We start from the raw sequence: 20747 nt of genomic DNA on the forward strand, positions 1-20747 counted from the left end.
AAAGAAGAAATACCCGTATTTAAGGTATAAAGCTTAGTTCCATCTGTAGCTATTCTCAGAAGTATTTAACTACTATCAGAGATAATAATTGTTCCTTATGACAAAGACTGTTTTTCCTAAATATTTAAGGATTCAACTGTTATCTCCTCAGAGACCTATTTAATAGTGCCCAAACCCCCACTTCCCACCACTCTCTCTTCCCTTACCCTGCCTTGTGCTTCTCTGTTGCATTATTTGACATCTGATATATTTATTATGTCTGTCTCTGTTTGTCCATCCATCCGTCCATCCATCCATCCATCTAATATATAAAGGACAGGGACATTTGTTGAAGGCTATATCCCATGTACCTTGAACAGAGTAGGTACTTAATTGTAAGTAGTTAACATGTATATGTTGGTTGACTCTGAAATTTTAAAATGTGGCCTACTAAGACCAATCCCAATAATGTCACCAAAGTCTATAGTGATACTCTAACCAACAATCCACATTTTATTAAATGAGGCTGGTTTCAGTTTCTTACCTCTTGGGAAGAGACTCCTCTGTAGCCAAAATCATGTAACTTGTATTCCAGACCATCTAAGTTACCAGAAGTTTCTAACAAATATTTGGCCAATATTTTCTTCTGTTCTCTAGAATTTGTGGCCACTGTGATTGGATACCAGGACTGAACAAGAATAGTCTGTAGCAACAAAATTAACCACAAATATTAATACACAAAATATTGTGGTTTTTTTTTTTTTTTTTTGAGGAAATCCTAGCTCTCTGTGGAGGTATCTCCTGGAATTCCATATTCTTAGAGACACCAATCTGACATTTCAACTGTACAGAAGGATGCCTACCATGCATTTCAGAAAATATACATAGTTCAGATCTCAAATCAACAACCAGGCCCTTAATGGTATTACCAAGTTTCTATGCAAAGCTTCAAAGCAAATAATATTTTGAAAGACTTCCTGTGATGAAGGGACCAATTAAAAAAAAAATTTCAATCTGTCATGGACCAATAGTTTATAATGTATACTCACACTTGGATGCTAAGGTAACGTCAAATTGTCCTAAGTTTCCAAATGCTTATTTTGGATTTCTGTACTTAATGTGGAGTTGTTAACAAATGGGGCATGGACTAGCACTAGCCCATGAATTGCATCTTGAACAGATGCAATATTGGTCTAAAGAAGTTATTAATTTACTACTCTAGGTAGTCTTGGACCTGATTTTTCCTTGGATCTAATATGACAACTGGCAGATTATATACTTGAGACACTTTAGCTTATCACTAGAAAACTCTATTCCCCTAGTTATACTTTATGTCCTCAGCTTTTATGAAAGGTCTTAAATAAGTCCATAAAGCCTATCTGCATATGCTGGCTGTATAACTGCAAGGTCACTATCTTCTTTCTAATTCAGTGACTCTAAGCTCCCAAATAAAAAAATGGAAGAATTGCTAAGTTTCTACTATCTGATAAGAACTTGGTTCTTATAAGTTCCTTTGTTTCCCCCCCCCCTTTTTTTTTTTTTCTTCCAGGAAACTTCAAAGACAACCTAACGTTTAATCACAGCAACCATGTTATTATGGCTTAGAAATTCATTTCTCCAATCTAAGATCATAATTTTCTATTTTTATTTTGTAAGCCAGATAGTATGTCATTAGAAGCAGCTTCCAATCTGTTTTGGAAAGAGCTGCTAAGATGATGGCAATATCTGATATGAATAAAAAAGACATTTAATTTCTTGATTAAATTTGATAAGGTAAGTTTTTACTGAATACCAGCTAAGTGATCAATAAATAAAACAAGTAAAAACAAACAAAAAGATGGTTTGATCTAAGACTTGCCAATTTGGTCACCTTAAAAAACAAACAAATAAACAAAAAAACAAAAACAAAACCTGTAGCATTAGACTCCTTTGACTGATTAAAATACGGCCTTTGCAGCAGCTCTTCTCATCAAGAGATGGAGTCTATTCCTCATCTTGTGATTCTGCACCATCCTTAAGATTTGCTTTTGATCAACAAAACATGGAGAGAGTCTCATCCTAAGTTCCAGTTTCAGAAAGTTCTGCAGTTTCTACTCTTATTCTCTTAGAACCCCCAGACTATCACACTCTGAAGAAGTCTGTTATACAGTGGGATCCAGAAGTCCTAGCTATCTCAGTTGAGATAGGAGACACAGTAGTAAGGTCATTAGACTATCCAGTCCAGTTTCATCCTCAGTTAAATGCAGATGCATAAGTTCAAGCAAGACTAACAGAGGACCACCCAATCAACCACAGACTCATGGGAAATAACAACTGTTTTTAAGCTACTAAGCTTTGGGGTAATTTGTTATGCAATAGAAAACTGGTGTAACTCCGAACTTAAACTCCATAACCTCTGACCATTCTGCTTGCGAAATGACTTTTGATTATACAGCTAATGCCCATGATTTTCCTACCTCTCATCTTGAGTCTATTTACTCTTTATATTGCCCCGTCATCATTCTAAGGCAAGTTTTGTGCAGGTTGCACCATTTCTTAAAAGCTTTTAATGGCCATCTACTGTTTATTAGATGGAAAAAGTCAACATGTACAAGATTCGAGGCCTTCCAGAATCTTGCCCTGTTTACCATCTAGTTTATCTCCAATGACACTTTTCACTTTTATGCTGCAGTCATAAAATTGGATTTTTTTCATTCTAAGCATACTGTGCCATTTCCTCAGCTCTTCCTCCCACTTATGAAAAGCTTATTATTTTTCATTTCATGATTCCCTAGATAGAATTACCTATTTTTCTGCTACCAACTTAGCACTAGCTTTTAATAATATTAGTGGTTAGTTAAGAATAAATTGCTACCTCTCCCTCAAAGGTCCTTTATATGAAACATATCTTATTCTAATTTCTGTGCCCAGCAATTATTTTTGTACAGCTGGTACTTAATCAATATTTATTTGCTGGATTTAATTCAATCAACTCTCACATTTTAATTCAGTTCAAATATTGATATTATCTAGGAGTATGAGAAAGATATAAAACATCATGTGAAAAACTCTAGTTGTGTTATAAAGGTAGAAGATTGACCTTACCCCTCGAAAAATGCCAGGGAAGGAGAGAAATAACTATCAGACACAGTGATCCTTCACATCACCATTTCCTTTCCATAGTCCAACAAAATCAGCTTAAATTATACTCTTAATAAAATCACTCCCCTTTTAAAAAGATCACTGTAGGTGTAAGCAAGGGAAAAAAAGGCAAGTTAGTTTGTGTTAATCCAAGGTCTAATAAAGTAGGCCTTGTTGGAAACTTTTCCAAAACAGCAATTTGCCCATATAAATCAAGACAAAATTATTAGCTGAAAACGAAGACTAAAGTAGATGAACCTATACATTCCATTTCAGAAGTATCTATTCTCAACCCCCTCAAAAGCCTGAGACAGCTTTGCAGGACTCCTAGGCTCTCTTAAATTTGTTTTGAAATATGAGAGGACTGTGGTTTCTTCTAGCACATTAATACTGAAATTAATACAGCAACTCAATAATTTTGGTGTGTTTAAAATTCAGCGTAATACTGCCAGGTGAATAACAATCAGTAAATAGTTATTAATAACTCTGATGCTGGGCATGGTGGCTCATGCCTATAACCCTAGCACTTTGAGAGGCTCAGGCGGGAGGATTGCCTCAGTCCAGGAGTTTGAGACCAGCCTGGGCAATGTAGCAAGACCTCATCTCCACAGAAAAAATTTTAAAAATCAGCCAGATGTGGTGGCACACACCTGTAGTCCTAACTATTCGGGATGCTGAGGAAGGAGGATCGCTTGAGCTTAGGAGTTTGAGGCTGTGGTGAGCTGTGATTGTGCCACTGTCTTCCAGTCTAGTGATAGCGTGAGATACAGACTCAAAAAACAAACAAACAAACATATACACAAACACTCTGAACATATACTGAGACAGGGAATTGAAAGCAATACTATTTAGTACTATTATTTAAAATGTTTAAAATCAAAGACTGCCTTAAGATCATTTTCCAATTTGTAAATGACGTTTGTTGGGGCTGGTAACAGATTTCAAACATAAGGTGGTAAACTTAAGAGTTGAGGATTTCTTATAGGGTGAACTTCCTCAACCCCACAAAAGATGCAAAATGTCTATAAAGAAGTTTATTCTGGAGACCTGGTATTCAGAGTATACATGTTTTTCAAAACATAGGATCTGGCAATCTACAGATTTAATTCAATACCCATTAAATTATCAGCAGCATTCTTCTCAGACCTGGAAATGACAATAAAGGAATTCATATGAAAACCTAAATGACCATGAGTGGCCAAAACAATCATCAGCAAAAAAAAACAAAAACAGAGTGGGAGGTATCATACTCTCAGACTTTAAACTTTTATAAAGCTATAATAATCAAAACAGCCTGGTATTGATACAAGAACAGGCACATAGATCAATGGAACAGGATAGAGATTCCAAAAGCAAAACCTCAATTCTCAACCAATGCATCTTTGACAAAGCCTCCACCATCAACCACCGGGAAGAGGAGAACCTATTTAGTAAACGGTGGTAGGAAAACTGACTGACCACATGCAGAAGAATAAAACAAGACCCCTACCTATCACCATACACAAAAATCAACTCTAAATGGATCAAAGACCTAAACATAAAACCTCAAACTATAAGAACCTTGGAAAACACGGAGACCTCTTATGGAAATTGGAACTGGCAACCAGTTCCTGATCAAAATTCTAAGTGCCCATGCCATAAGAGATAAGATAGACAAGTGGGACCTCATCAAACTGACAAGCCTCCGCAAAGCAAAAAAAACCATCAAGAGAGCAAGGAGAGACAGCCCACAGTCTGGGAAAAAACATTTGCCAACTATATATCTGACAAAGGCCCAACATAAAATCTACAAGGAACTCAAAACATGCTGAAAAGAAAAAAACAAACAGCCCTATTACAAAGTGGCCAAAAGATATGAATAGACACTTCTCAAAAGAAGACATATAAGCAGCCAACAGATACATGAAAAAATGCTCGGCCTCACTAATCACCAAAGAAATGCAAATTAAAACCATACTGAGATACCACCTAACTCCAGTCAGGATGGCCATCATTAATAATTCTAAAAACAACAGCTAATGGAGAGGATGCCGGGGTGGGAGTGTAAACCAGTACAACTTTTGTAGGAAACAGTTTGGCGATTCCTAAAAGATCTAAAACTCGACCGTCCATAAGACCCCGCAATCCCCCTACTGGGAATATACCCAGAGGAGCTTGTATCACTCTATGAAAAAGATACCTGTACACATGTTTACTGCAGCATTTACAATAGCAAAAACATGGAACCAACCATGCTGTCCATTGAAAGAGGACTGGATAAAAAAAATGTGGTACATATACACAATGAATATTACACAGCCATAAAGAAGGACAAAATTATGAACTTCACAGCAACTTGGACTTAGTCTATAATACTGAGTGATCTGTATATTACAAAAACAAAGAACTGAGAGCCACATGATCTCACTCACAAGCGGACCTTAACTATAATACTACAAGAAAGGGATTGGCAGTAGTTGGAAACTGCTGGGGGGAGGGAGGGCAGAATTGGCAGTAGTGGGAAACTGCCAGGGGAGGGGGAGGGCACACCTCATCAACAAGGGTACCTGCATAAAGAACATTTGTATACCTAAACTTGAATTCTACCCCCACATCTTCAAAATTAAAAATTAAAAAAACAACAACAAAACCACAGGATCTCTGAAACTACAATAAGAAACAGACAGTATCAGACTATAAATTCTTATGCCTTAGATACAAACACCTAACAAGGACTAAAATAATTTAAAATACATTATTAGCAGAAGAAGGTAAACTTAATATAGGTTGTTTCAGGTTATAAGCAACTAAAAACAAGATTCTATATACTTTTAAAAACACAAATCTAATAGTTCTATATTGATTTGTGTTGAATAATTTCTTTCATTAAAGATAACACATATATTTGCTAACAAACTACCACTTTAAGGTGACTGATATAAATTTTCTTTTTTAAAAAGTCATGGTCTCACTGTTGACCAGGCTGGAGTGCAGTGGCACAATGACAATTCACTGACTGGACTACCACCACATGATGTCTTTGTAGAGATATGGTCTTTCTACGTTGCCTAGACTGGTGTTGAACTCATGGGTGCAAGTAATTCTCCTACCTTGGCCTACCAAAGTGTTGGGATTATAGGCATGAGCCATCATACTCAGCCAAAATTTACCTTATGGTTTCTTAGGTGAAATACATAAAAAATAATAACTTTAAAAAACAGAAGTTTTCTTTAAGGCCAATGCTTTTTCACTTCAAAGAGGACAAAGAAAATGACACATGAGGCAAAGTGAAATATTGATAACTAGTCCTTTACTTTCATACATATCCGCTTTAAGAAAGATCCATCATACATAAGGAAAAGTTCTTACTGACTAAATCCATAGTCAGAAAATGAAGAAGAAAAATATTTTTAAAATGTAATCCATAAATGATGATGTTCTAAATATGATTTATCTGTTTGAGATCTTTTGGTATTTAAGGTAAAAGACTAGCCTAGATGATGTGGTGAGGAACTCTTCTACTGGGGTCTTTATAATACCATCCCCACGAAATCAAATATTTGCCACTACAAATACTATTTACAATTGGACAAAAATTAATATTAAGATCCATTCTCTTTTACAATGATTTCACAATTAACTGATCATTTTAATACATGGTGTAGGCTATTTAAAATCTTTACTTTTTTAAACTATATATTTTTATCCTACTACTATAGTTAACAACCCATCAAGAGTCAACTAGGGATGTGTCAAATTTCCTGTCAGCTTGGCAAAATGAATTTCAAACAGAATCTTGAACCTCTTAGTTTTTCAAAAAATTTTTCAGTGTTTATAAGTGAACTTCAAATGTATTATATTACAACATAACAGCAAATTAGTTTAACCAATTAACTAATTAAAGAGTCAACTTGAGAACTAAGTAAGTACCTTCAGAGAGGAATGTGTTATTTCTAGAATGGTTACTTTCTAGGGTATTTCCTCTTACAGATAAAATCTTTATTAAACTGTTGAGATGCTGAGTAGATTATTATTATTATCAAAACTGTAACTATGTGAAAACATATGACTACTTAGGTATACATGCAGGGAAAACAACAACAAAAAAACACTTGCAATATAAACCCAGAGCCAATAATGTACACTCCTTTTGGGCTTAGAAATTAAATAATATAAATAGTAGATCTTGTTTGTATTTGGATAAAAAGCTGAAAAAATATCAGATGGTAGAACCCAGGGACATAAACTGATTAGAGAAAAAGAAAGAGTGTAGTTATTAAAAATTGAAACAAGCCGGGCTCGGTGGCTCAGCCTGTAATCCCGCGCCTTTGGGAGGCTGAGGTAAGTGGATTGACTGAGCCTGCGGGTTTGAGACCTGCCTGGGTAGCAAGACCTCATCTCTACAATAAATCAAAAAAAAAAATCAGCTGGGCGTGGTAGCACATGCCTGTAATTCTGGCTACTTGGAAGGCTGAGGCGGAAGGATCGCGGGAGCCCAGTGGGTCGAGGCTGTGGTGGCCGGGAGCGGCCTTTGCACTCCAGTCTGGACGACAGAGTGAGACTCCAACTCAAAAAACAAAACAAACAAACAAACAAAAAAAGTTGAAACAAAGTTCTTTTAGTCTGATACAACGTATCATAAAATGTCTCTAAGTTATTAGAAATGTACTAGTGCTGTTTTTCTAATTCTCAATAATTTGATTTGGATAAAATCTCAGAACATTAGATTTCACTAGAAGGAATCTTAAAGATTATTTAGTCTATCATTTTATAGATGAAGAAACTGAGGCCTGGAAAAGTTCATTGTAGGAGATTTTGTAAGCTTTATGAGCAGCAAATTCTTAACTAAAATTCCAATTCAACAGTCTTTACACTGTCAATTAATGTTAAGTAAGAATTAAAAATAAAACAAAGCAAAACAAAGATTCACCTCAATCCAATTTGTAAGCCAGTAACACTCTGGATCTGTGTTTTCCACTGTGAAGAGAACATTTCCTCTGGGAATGACAGAGCCCTCAGGAACAGCTTTCACTTCTATTGGAAGATGCCCATCATATTTCTGGTAGGAGAAAATAATAAATTTACTCATTCAACAGCTGATACTCAATTACTTGTTTTATTAAGGTTCTTTACATTTTACAGACCCACGAGACAGGCCAAGCACAGAACTTTGACAATCAACACCCAAATCTCACTTAAATGACTTCTTACTAATGCAACAATCCCCTTCAAAATTAGACTGTGGGTTATTTGCTACATGGCATGCCAATAGATATTTAAGTGTACCTCCTTCCATCTGTCCCTTTTAAAGCTAAAAGTTATGGCTAACTTTTCACTAGGAAGGCAAGTAGTTTCAAAAGTATATTTATGCGATTTGGGAAAAGGAAATTAAAGAAAAATCTGTTTAAGAAGCCCTGGAGGCATCAAGTTACAGCAAAATGAACACTGCCTCACAAGTCCCGGCTTGGACTCAAAAGCAATCGGAAGACCTTGGGCAAGTCATTTAGTATCTCTAGGTCTTAGATTTTATGTAAAATGAGGTTAGACAAGATTTTTTTTTATAGAACCCCATAATTCCCTAAGATTTTCTGATCATATAATCAAATGACTTAGCACCCTGGCCACTGGAAATTATAATAAGCATGGCACCAAACTTATTACTGTATTTATCCTCACAACAAACCTCACACAAAAAAGAAATAGGGCAAGCACATAAGTTAGCCCACAGAATTTACTAACCTTATGTAAGATGGGGGAAGGTGCAACACAGTGCTTACCTGACTTTTTAAAAGACCCATAATGAGTAAAACTCAACATGTAACATAAGCATGGAAGTCAAGGCACTTCTAATTATTTTGTGTTTGATAGACTGTACAATGTAGAAGACTTTTGTTTGTGAAACTTAAATTAATACTTTTTTTTTTTGAGTTGGAGTCTCACTCTGTCACCCAGACTGGAGTGCAGTGGCCGCTCCTGGCCACCACAGCCTCGACCTGCTGGGCTCCGGCGATCCTTCTGCCTCAGCCTTCCAAGTAGCTGGAACTACAGGCGCGCGCTACCACGCCCGGCTCATTTTGATTTACTATAGAGATGAGGTCTGACCAAGTTGCCCAGGCGGGTCTCGAACCCACGGGCTCAGGCAATCCACTCACCTCAGCCTCCCAAAGGCATGGGATTACAGGCTGAGTCACTGAGCCCGGCTTAAATTAATACTTATCATGAGCTGCCAGTGGAGTCCATTCCCAACCAATCTTTGTAATAAAGGAAACCTCCAGAGGACATTCAACTCTTCTAATTCAATTACCATGGCTCTGAGTACCCAGAAGTTTAAGCAATGAATTCAAACATATTAGACATGAATATTGTAAAACAATAAAGAATAAAAATCAACTTCATAAATCTGTACCAAATCACTCTAACTATTCAGTGAGAGAAATTTCCCGGAATTATTATGTAGTTATAGACTCACAATATCTATTTTCACAGTCAAGGAAATAGACCTAGATTTTGAAATTGCCAAATAACCATGCCCTTTCCTAACTATAATGTATTTAAGAGTAGATTAAATTACCTTTCTGAAAAATGCTAGTTATTTAAGTTATAATTCACTTACATTAATTATTTAGACTTGCTATAGATTCAATATGCTGATGATTTGCCAATATAGAGGCGGGAAATCAAATGTTACCCTTAACTTTTCACAAGGACGTCTAAAATTCAGGTCAAACACAAAAAACTGCAATGAGTCTAATTTTCTATTCAAATTTCTTTGCAAGAAATTTTGAACAAAAAGCAAAAGCAAAACCAAAACAGATCAGAACACTAAACCATTTTAAAATCATTTTTTACCTCAAGAATATAGTTCCATCCCTTTTCATTAAAGACATCATCTTGGAAATGTTCTTTGTAGACCTCTTTGGCTTCCTGGATTTTCTCTTTGGTCACTACTTTACCTAAAAGATACATGTCTTGTTTACATTTCTAAAGATATTCTGTGAGTTGCTAAATTGTCATAGAATTAATGTCTTAACTATTTTACCCATTCTATGGCTTAAAAATAAAATAAATGAGAGATTAAATAAGTCACCCAGAGGCAAAAGCAGAGTCAGAAAGGAACCTGTACTTCCAACCACTCACTCTAAGTATGAATGCCAATTCATTTTAAAAGCAGATGTGTAGTAGAAAAAATTACTACTTGTATAGTATTTCTTTAAAACCACAATAAATTCACCTCTAAATAAAATCTTTTCCATCACTATTAATTTAGATGCTCTTTAAGTTTGAGATGTTTCAAAAGCTTCTTATATCCAGATGAACCACCTCACTTTTTATAAAAACAGTGACGTCTTCAGGGTTAGGAAGTCAGTAATTTTCACAATTACTAAATTTTTGCTCCCCATACACTTTTAATTAACTTTTCTTATTGTAAATGAAGATAATAGTTAAATACCCACTTATAGGATGGCTATGAGGACTAAATGAGTTAGACATATGAACCACTTTCAATAATGCTTGTCTAGAGCAGGCAATCAACCCATTTTAGCTATAATTAATAATAAATAATATTTTTTAGAGTTTTTAAGCTGTAGAACCAATTAAAGTGTGCTATCAGTCTTTGATAACTTTATACAAGATAATTAGTAAACTCATTTAATATATCTGGGGTATTCTTGCCACAAAGAATTATCTTTGATTTCTAGCTATGCTTTCAATAGTATAACATTATCTGAATTGTCTGATCTTAAAATAGCCAAGATTATGGAAAATGTTATTATCTGCATAACATTCAACTTAATCTGTATTCAATTCTGAGATTATTTTTACTTCGAAAGATTAGATATACATTTTTCAAGATGTGTAGGATGTTTGGGAACTGTTTTCCCCCAGAAATATCACTACAGAAATACACTAGAAATGGTCTTTCAAATAAGAAATCACAGAAATTATTTGGGAGATTTTTCTGTTTTAATGTGTATTTGAAACTAAGTTCACAGATACAGGTTGTTTTAAAAATAATTTTTTAAGGTAAAATTAACATAAAAATATTTTAAGTATAATGTTACCATGATTCAATATGAGCTTCCAGGTCAATAACAAATTCTTTATTTTAAATAATAACTAAAATTTATTACCAACCAGATTAGCCTCCAGAAATCACTGATTTTTCTAAACTTATTCCAAAATTTATCAGTTTCAGAAAACTTTTCTCATACTTAGATCTACAAGTACATACACCAAACTATAAGATTTAGTGCATTCAAGTGAACAGATTTTTAAAAAGATTCTAAAAGAAAGAACTCCTAAAGTAGTTAAATTAGAACTCCTAAATTATCAAAATTAGACTATTCAAAAAGTTACTTCACATGGTAGAATATAACAATATAGGAAAAAATAGGAAGTATTACAGAAAAGCAGTGTTTTAAAAAACTAGGAAAAGTAATACCTTTTAAGTACTTATTAAGAATGTACTGCAACCCATAAAATACTGTTTCCTCATATTTCACTTTCCTTATTTTGGAGTTTTCTGTCTTCTTTTCACGGCATTCAAAGTAGGAATAAACTTTGCTTGTGTTGGGTGGGTACTGTTTATAGTGAGTAACCTATATAAAAAAAAAGACCACTCTAGTTAGTAAACACCAGAAGAGTAGGCTGTAAATCATAACAGAAATGTTTTATTACAAAACCAGAAAAATTATATGTCTTATTTGTTCTCTAAAAGTTTGTTTTCCTGGCTACATAGAATAAAGAACAGGTATCTTATTTATTAAGATAGTTTAATGGTTTAGTATATTAAAATAAAAACCACAGGAGTGTGTTAAATTTTTAAATAAGCACAATGAACTTAAGTACAAGGATCCTAGGCCAAAAAAAGTATTTCATTCAATCTTGAGCAATCTTTCCCTCAGGAGACGAGAGGAGCAACTTTCTGGGGGGCACATTCACAACATAAAGAATGAACTAAAGCCAGGCTCAGTGGCTCAGCCTGTGCTTTGGGAGGCTGAGGTGAGTGGACTACCTGAGCCCGCGGGTTCGCGACCCGCCTGGGCAACTTGGCGAGACCTCATCTCTACAATAAATCAAAAAATTAGCCAAACGTGGTAGTGCACGCCTGTAGTTCCAGCTACTTGGAAGGCTGAGGTAGAAGGATCACTGGAGTCCAGCAGGTCGAGGCTGCAGTGGCCAGGAGTGATCACTGCACTCCAGTCTGGGCAACAATGTGAGACTCCAACTCAAAAAAAAAAATTTTAAAAATGAATGAACTGAAAGGCACCGGTACTACTACTATTTAAATGTGGTGCGCTCCATAAGCTAATAATCAATGACTTATCAACTCCTTCATTTGTACAATGAGGTGCTGAGAATGATCACTTTTGGCCTTTATAGTGACACTATGAAAACCTGAATGAATGCAACAGCCATAGAAGCAGCGGCAAAAAGAAAAAAAAAATCCTGTTTCGTAATCTATCTTTCTCTCAACTTAGCTCTAATTGGCAAGTAAGTTCCTATACAATGTCGTATCAAACCCTTCTGAGTTAAAAAAATATGAAAAAGTCTTATCACAAGCTTCTCTTCCATAAACTTGGGTAAAGGTCACTATTATAAAAGTATCTGAGCCGGGCTTGGTGGCTCAGCCTGTAATCCTGCACCTTGGGAGGCTGAGGTGAGTGGATTGCCTGAGACCGCGGGTTCGGGACCCGCCTGGGCAACTTGGCGAGACCTCACCTCTACAATAAATAAAAAAATTAGCCGAGTGTGGTAGCGCGTGTCTGTAGTTCCGGCTACTTGGAAGGCTGAGGCAGAAGGATTGCCGGAGAGCAGCAGGTCGAGGCTGCAGTGGCCGGGAGCATGCCACTGCACTCCAGTCTGGGCGACAGAGTGAGACTCCAACTCAAAAAAAAAAAAAAAAGTATCTGCTTTTGTTTTAACGACAAAAAGTAAAAGCTGAGTGTTCATTATAATTTTATTCCAATGTTTTAACCATATTAAAAATTTTTTTGTGTTTAAAGTATAATAATGTGTATTTGCCCAGTTGGAAGAATAGGACTAATAATGCCTTAAGATTTAAGGTATAGGGTGAGTCACAGCAATGGTGGAATAAATCTTTGCAGACCAAGTTTCATGGGTGACCACTGTGAACATGAATCCTTTTTCTTATTTTGCTCTCATCTCAAGTTTAGAAATGTCAACATTTTCTTTATTTGGCTGTGCAATCTCAATCTCAGTAAAACTTGGCTCTATCCTGAACAATCTTTGTAGCTTAGCATAAGTATTCTAAGGTGAATATATTTCCATTGACACTTCTGAATGAACATCTTCTGTTTCCTTGCTAATGGAAGCATACTTGCAACTCTATAAAAATAGGCCCTTCTACTGCATGCAGGCAACCCTGGAGGTAAATCTCTATAGTAAAATGTGATCTAAGAGTCTAACTCAGGCAGAAGACTTGAGGTTTTCTGTTTTGCTCAGGCACAACAGATATCTAAACACTAAAAGGTATAAGGAAGGCTCATTGAAACCTAAAAGTATATGCCAGGGCTTTTTAAGGTTAGAACCCAGGGACTGATATCACTATAAGTTTAAGAAGATCTAAAAGGTGGCTAAGTAAGATAGTTAACACAGAATCCAAAACAATTAAATCTATTAGCCAAATCACAAAATGCAAAAAGCAAGTTAATATACATTTATGAATAATACTCTAGTAATATCCTGTGATCACTACTTTGATTACTTAATTAGAAAAAGACTCCTCCTGGCTGGGCATGGTGGCTCAAGTAGGTAATCCCAGCACTTTGGGAGGCTGAGGTGGGAGTACTGCTTGAGTCCAGGAGTTGGAGACCAGCCTGGGCAATGCAGTGAAACCTCTACAAAAATTTAGCCAGACTTAGTGTCACATCCCTGTAGTTTCAGCTACTTAGGAGGCTGAGGTGGAAGGATTGCCTGAGCCCAGGAAGTTGAGGCTGTGGTAAGCTGGGATCATGCCACTGCACTTTAGCCTAGGGGATAGAGTGAGACTCTGACTCAAAAAAGAAAAAAAAAAAAAAAAAGAATCTAAGTTGTCTAGGTAAACCCACAGGTAGTTAGCTATGAACCATAAGTCACTACTATTAACCACCTACTAACATCCAACACACTTATAGGATACGGAGCATGTTTAGATCTTATATGGGCATATATTCACATTTTTCTATTGTAAAAAAAATTTAACAGCAGAGCTTCTTTAGTAATCATTTCTAAGAGTACAGCCAATAGATGATTGTTAACAATTCTAGTTTTGCTAGTTTACTGTCTTCTTCATGCTAAATCGGTCATTCTGAACCTTCACCAGAAAATGGGATGATACAGCATAAATTCAAATCAATCAATTCGTATTTTACAAATAGTTTATTCATTCACAAATACATACTCTACAAATAGTTTATTCATTCACAAATACATACTCTAAATACATACTCTACTAGGTATCAGGCACTGACTATTTCAGATGGGAAAGTTATAAGCAGACTGACATGGTCCTTATTTTCACATGGCTAGTGAGGATTGAAGGGGAAAGAGAAATATATGAGGGGGGACCAAAAAAAAAAATGGAATTATCTTTTGGGAGGCAAGCCCCCTTGTAGTACACTTGGAATCTGTTCCTCCGAATCAAAAGGTCAACCAAAGTTTATAAATGGAAATTTTGAGAAGGTTGAGTCACGATTTGCAGAAGAAACATCCTGTATTGTGGCAAACAGATGACTGGTTCCTCCACCATGACAATGCCCACATCGTGCTGAGTGTTCAGCAGTATTTGATCAAAAACGGCATGACCCCCCTGTACCCCACCTCCCTATTCTCCCAAGACTTTTTTTGTTTCCAGATTAAAAAAGTGCTCAAATGGAAACATTTTGCCCACGTAGAAGAGGTGAAACAAACAAAATGGCAGAAGCACTTAAAGGTTCAAAATTGACAAGTTCAAAAACTGTTTTAAGCAGTGGGAAAAGCATCTTGATAGTATTGCATCAAACAGAGAGTACTTTGAAGGTGACTGAAGTTTAAATATAAGAATAAATACATAATTTTTAATACATAAATTCTGAGTTTTGGGGGTAATCCCCTCATATAAACAGTTTCAGATCAAGATGGATACTATTACAAATATTTAGAGAATGATGGGTTACATGGGGACTGGGAGACTAAATGGGGCACCAGGAAGATTTATTTGAAGATAACACATGAGCAAAGACCTAAATGACAAGGAGACAGGAAATGCTTTGGCATAGGGACAGAACAGAAGGAAGGCCAGTATAGCTGGTGCTTTGAGTATGGGGGTGAGAGAGAGCAGGCACATGGTAAGGTCAGAGGTAGTTAAGGATAAGATCATGTAAGGAGCCTCCATTTTTATCAAGTGCAATGGAAAGTCATTATGCTTCAAGCTGGTGTGAATATGATCTGACACATTTTAAAAAGATCAGCCTGTTGGTAAACAGAGAATGGATTACCGGGGTTTCTGGAGTGGAAGCAGGAATTAAGAGGCTTTTAGGTTAGATGAGAGAATTGGCTCAATATTTTTGGAGGTAAAGGAGGACTAGGCTAATGAATCAGATGTGGGAGATAAGGTGGAATTAAGAGTACCTCCTAGATTCTGGCCTGAGAACCGAGTTAATAATGGTGCCATTTTTTGAGAGGGAAGGCTGTGGAAAGGATGGGTAGGGAAATGAAGAGCTCAGTTTTAAATGTCAAATAATACAAAAAGTTTCACAGTATTCTAAATTAAAATTCACTACAAAAAGGAAGTTCTTAAATCATGTTAATTTTTTAGCACTGTTTTAACTTCTATCACTAGAGAAAATGGTTCTACAATAAATATAAAATTATTCACCAGATGTAGACAAAACAGACAACATCTGATAATATCTCAGCAAATGTTACCACTGAAAATGTTTCCTAAACTGGCATGGCCCTCCTATAGCTAACAGATCACTGCCTGAACATAAAAACATGTATGATAAGGAACATAAGCACACACAAAAATTTAGTTATTTTAACAAAACTTAAGTTTACAGTTACATGATTAATTTCCTTCATGAAAAGATAAGCTCCTAAAATTACTGTATATTAGAGAATAATAACTGTTCTTATCTTAATGCCCAGAACAAAAAGGTTCCAGCTCTGAGTTTGTAACATATGAGTTTGTAACAATAGGCAGCTTTTTCCATTTGAAGTGTTGGCCAAGCAAATGCATGAAAAAACTGTATTTCCAAGGCTAAATATTCTTGTTCCAAGTAGGACAGTCAAAAAAGAGTATGGACATGAGGTATGTTTAGGTTGAACAGAATCTTTCAGGGAGAGTAAAGTTTAGTTTTCATCAGATGCTTCTCTAGATGTCCCATAGGGTTGATTTGATGTCTTTCCAAGATCTTTCTGCCCACAAAGGAACCATGTGACCAAAGGCACTACTATTAACCTACTTTTTCATTTATACTTTTATTTTTAACTGCTAAGAAATAATCACAAGCCAACATTTAAAAAAATAAGGTGTATATGAGATCACATGGGCTAACATATCCAAGGTCACAGAGCAAATTATGTTATCTACATAATATCTAAGGGCCATCAGAAGAGGATCTACTCACCCCTACACTGGCTATCACTTTCTGCCTCTTCAAAGCTAATGTGCTGGAAACAGCAAAAATCCTAAATGAGTCTTCTTTTCGGTATTATTTAAGCTTTCTCAAACTCTGGAAATTCATCTGTTTGCTCAGATAATAATTCATTGCTATTTGGCTTTGAAGCAATAATAATTCATAAATATGGCTTAAGGATTTTTGGATTCTATTATTTTGGGGAAGGAGGGAAATTGCAGAACCAGCTATAATCATACTGCCTCTTCCCTTAAACCTCTTGGCATGGAGTTTTTAAAGGCCTGTACTTCTTACCACACCTTCAAAGTAGATCTCATTAACTCACAATGAGAACATCAGCTTAATTATTAATGGTTTAAATTAATCTTCCTATGAAGTATATTAATGATTTATATATTTTTATCTCTATTGCCCAAGTTGTTCCTATAGTTTACAATATAAAATTTACTGGGACTGGACACGGTGGCTCAGGCTTGTAATCCCAGCACTTTGGGAGGCTAACATGGGAGGACTGCCATGAGCCCAGAAGTTCAAGACAACACAGTGAAGCCATGTCTCTACAGACACTCAAAAAATGAGCCAGGCATGGTGGCACACACCTGTAAGTCCCAGCTACTCAGGAGGCTAGGACAGAAAGATCTCCTGAGCCCAGGAGGTCAAGGCTGCAGTGAGCCATGAGTGTGCCACTATACTCCAGCCTGGGGTAATAGAGTAAGATCCCCAACTCAATTAAAAAACAAACAAACAAACAAAAAACTTTACTGGAACAACTGAAATATGTTAAAAGTGTCACATACATTTTTATTAATATATCAAATGAATGCATAGGTAGTCTCTGGGGTACAAACTGCAACAGTACCTCCCAGCTCACAAGGCTGCCTGGGGAGCCACTGTGACAATACTTAAGTATCTGTTCAGAAGCAGTGAAAGACAGGCAACTATGAAAATAGGAACACTGAGGTGGAAGGATCGCCGGAGCCCAGCGGGTCGAGGCTGCGGTGGCCGGGAGTGGCCACTGCACTCCAGTCCGGGCGACAGAGTGAGACTTTGACTAAAATAAAAAGAAAATAGGAACAGCTCGGAGGAAGACACTGAAAAGCTAGGTACCAGGCAGAACCAACTTGTCCATGACTCTCATCTATCTCCCAAATCTTTTCCTCAAAAAAACCTGAACTTTTAAGACTTGGTATTCTGCCTTTAAGGGAAACAACATTTTTCCCAAAGATTGCCTTGAATCAGCCTAATCACCATATATATTATACAGCTCTTTGAAATTTCTATAAAATCAACTTTCCTACATGCTGGATTTTAAGATACTACTTATCTCTGTCTTTTTTTATAACACCCAATAGGTCTCCAATATATATTAAATGAGTGGTTAAAAAATGCTGAGTTCTAGATAATCAGCTTACAAATGTACCTTTGAGAAGCAACATAACTAGACAGCACATTTCATAACTAATGTGTAATGTGGCTTAAATTGTAAATTGCTTACGTATTACTTTTGTGCACTACATGTCTTTTCCAATTACAGCACAATCAACATCTTCCATTAATCTACTATAGGTAAAATGTTCAGAAATGTTAAAGCTATTCTCTGCTGTAGTTGTTTTAAGCAATATCTGTGTGGAAGGGAAAGGAACAGAAAAGCATCTTTTGATGATCTACAGTTATTTGGAAACTCATTGATGGTCATCCCAGAGGGTAAGTGAAAAGTCCACCTTGTCTCCTTTACAAAAATGTTCCAAATGCTATCAATGGCAAAGACTAGCCCAATGCATCTTCCCCTAGTTGGCTTAGAACAATGTAAATACAACTCAGTAGATAATTTTGCCTTAAGCTATTTTGAAAACACAAATGATTAACACATAAGATTATAGAAATGAATATATAATCCAAATACTCCCCCTTTGGCTCAAATTGTTTGGGACTCTTTCGAGAGGATACAAGTAAAAAAACTAAATTTTCACATGTCATGTGCTCAGTCACCATACCATCTACTTGCAAAAAAACTCTGTAGAGCTTAGGCAATCAATGACAGTATTGTTTCAATTTTATAATGAAGAAATTAACAATACTTTCAACACATGAAAACTGCTCAGTTCCTACTTTAATTGGTCAACAGTTTGTAAGCACTGATAAGGATACATAACATTCTTATGTAACTTCTAAACAAAAGTTTCAATATTTCTAACCTCAAGATTATCATTTGTGTCTCTTCTCCACCAAAGAAAATAACAAGACAAAAATGGAAAATGGATATAGGACCATTAAAAGTGTAAGAAAAATGAAACCTAAGGACCAAATAAGACTGCAGAATACACAATCTATTTTAGTGTAGAGCAGTGAGCCACCGGTATACAACTACTGGTATACAGCAAATCAACCCAAATGAATTCTCTTGAGGACATTTCTAGGGGCAAAATGAAAAATTATACTAAGATGAAAATCTTCTGAAAAGCATTTATGTTAGAAAGGGGATAAAATTTCAGAGTCTGACTTGAAAACGGACAGGAATAATTTGTATTATATAGGTGCAAATTCTAATAGTGCAGTTAAGTATGCCTTGCTAGATTAGAAAACTAAGGTAATTCACTATTCCAACTAAAAGCCTCCCAGAAAACTTCTGTTAAAGCAATTTTACATTCCTTATGCATAATGGTTAGAAGAACTGCAAACTAAAGGAAGGTGCACTCCACTTAAAATTTAAAATAAAACATTTTTAAATTAAAAAAATTTTCAATTAAAAAAATTACACTAATCAACCTCCGTTTACATTTTCCATTTACAATTCAACCAATTAATAAGCTAATACATTAAAAAATCCGAAATTTTAAAGATTTAGCTAAGAAAAAAGTCTACAAAACTAAATTTTGAGGTCATTCCAAAATCACTCCTAAAGATTTTGAAAACACTATGATTGAATTTAGAAAACACAAGAGGAGGTTTTAGGACAAAGTACAGGATCACACTTAAGGTATTATCAAGCATACTTGATACTATCATCAAGGACCAAACTTGATTGTATTATGATCTTGCAATAGTGTACACTTCTACTTTAAAATTTCATTCAGAGGACCACTTGATGAATCGTGACTCTATTTAAATGATAAGCTATCTAAGTACCTTAAGCTGATTGGAAAGAAACAGACAAACCAGAACTTAAGTAAAATGGGATTATCTAAAATATGTTGTAATATTGAAGGAGGGTTAAAAACCAAGGGGGAAAAAAAGAACCAAAACAAAAACACCAGAGTACTCTGTGTGTGTGTGTGTGACTTGCCAAGAGTATTATGTTTTACCACTATATTTCAAACCACCATGTTCTTGAGCATGCTCAAGAACTAAAATTTACTTTGCACAAGCGGGGTTTCTGGTCTGACATAGCTTTTGTGTCTTGACTAACACTTAGCAAAGTATAGTCTAGTTTACTTCACATAATTTGGAAACGAGGGGAAAGGACATCTGCCAGCTTTCTAACTATTCTCCCCTTTACCAGCGTGTGAGTTTCAGATATGTGGCAGCTACCATGCAAGTGTTCGACAGTATTAACGCAATGTTATGCCACTTCCCTCTCGACGAGTTCTCTAGAGTTAAAACTACAGGTCCTTTCCTTCCTCATGTTTCACTTTCCTTTTCACAGAAATCCTGTAGTGACCCTCAACCAGTGAGAGCACATCGGCCTCTGCCACCAGGGACAGGAGCAGGACCACTAGGTGCAAGGGGGTTTGAAGCGGAGCCCCGTGGAGCCGGACAGGAGAATCCGGCACGGCTACCGGGGACAGACGAGTGTCCTCCGCACCGGGACCACAAGCATCGGGACGTGGCTACCCCCTCGCCCCCGGCAGGACTTCTCCCACCTCTGCCTCTGGAAGGGACGTACCTGCCGACTCGGACCCGGCGAGGGGGAGAAACTCCGCTCCCGCTCGCCACCGCCGTGCCCCAGAGGCCATGACCTAACTGATCCGATTCCGTGGCGAGCTACCGATCGACCCGACCCAGTCGGGGGAAGAGGCTGCGCTTCGCTGGAGGGCGTGCGCCCGGCCG

The 20747-nt window shown here is 36.4% G+C and overlaps 1 protein-coding gene across 1 annotated transcript in view; it reads right to left on the minus strand.

Annotated features, from left to right (window-relative positions):
* NAMPT (nicotinamide phosphoribosyltransferase) overlaps window positions 1-14374 on the minus strand; it is a 34879-nt gene extending 20505 nt beyond the window's left edge. The window contains exons 1-5 of the mRNA XM_021719452.1: window positions 14363-14374; window positions 11522-11678; window positions 9928-10031; window positions 8009-8137; window positions 524-682 (exon numbers count right to left, since the gene is read on the minus strand). Coding sequence (XP_021575127.1) covers window positions 524-682; window positions 8009-8137; window positions 9928-10031; window positions 11522-11678; window positions 14363-14374 — 561 coding nt within the window. The remainder of the gene's footprint in view (window positions 1-523; window positions 683-8008; window positions 8138-9927; window positions 10032-11521; window positions 11679-14362) is intronic.
* Between the last annotated feature and the right edge of the window lie 6373 nt (window positions 14375-20747).

This window comes from Carlito syrichta, unplaced genomic scaffold, assembly GCF_000164805.1.
Source record: "Carlito syrichta isolate Samal-C Ts95f unplaced genomic scaffold, Tarsius_syrichta-2.0.1 Scaffold314713, whole genome shotgun sequence".
NCBI lineage: Eukaryota > Metazoa > Chordata > Mammalia > Primates > Tarsiidae > Carlito > Carlito syrichta.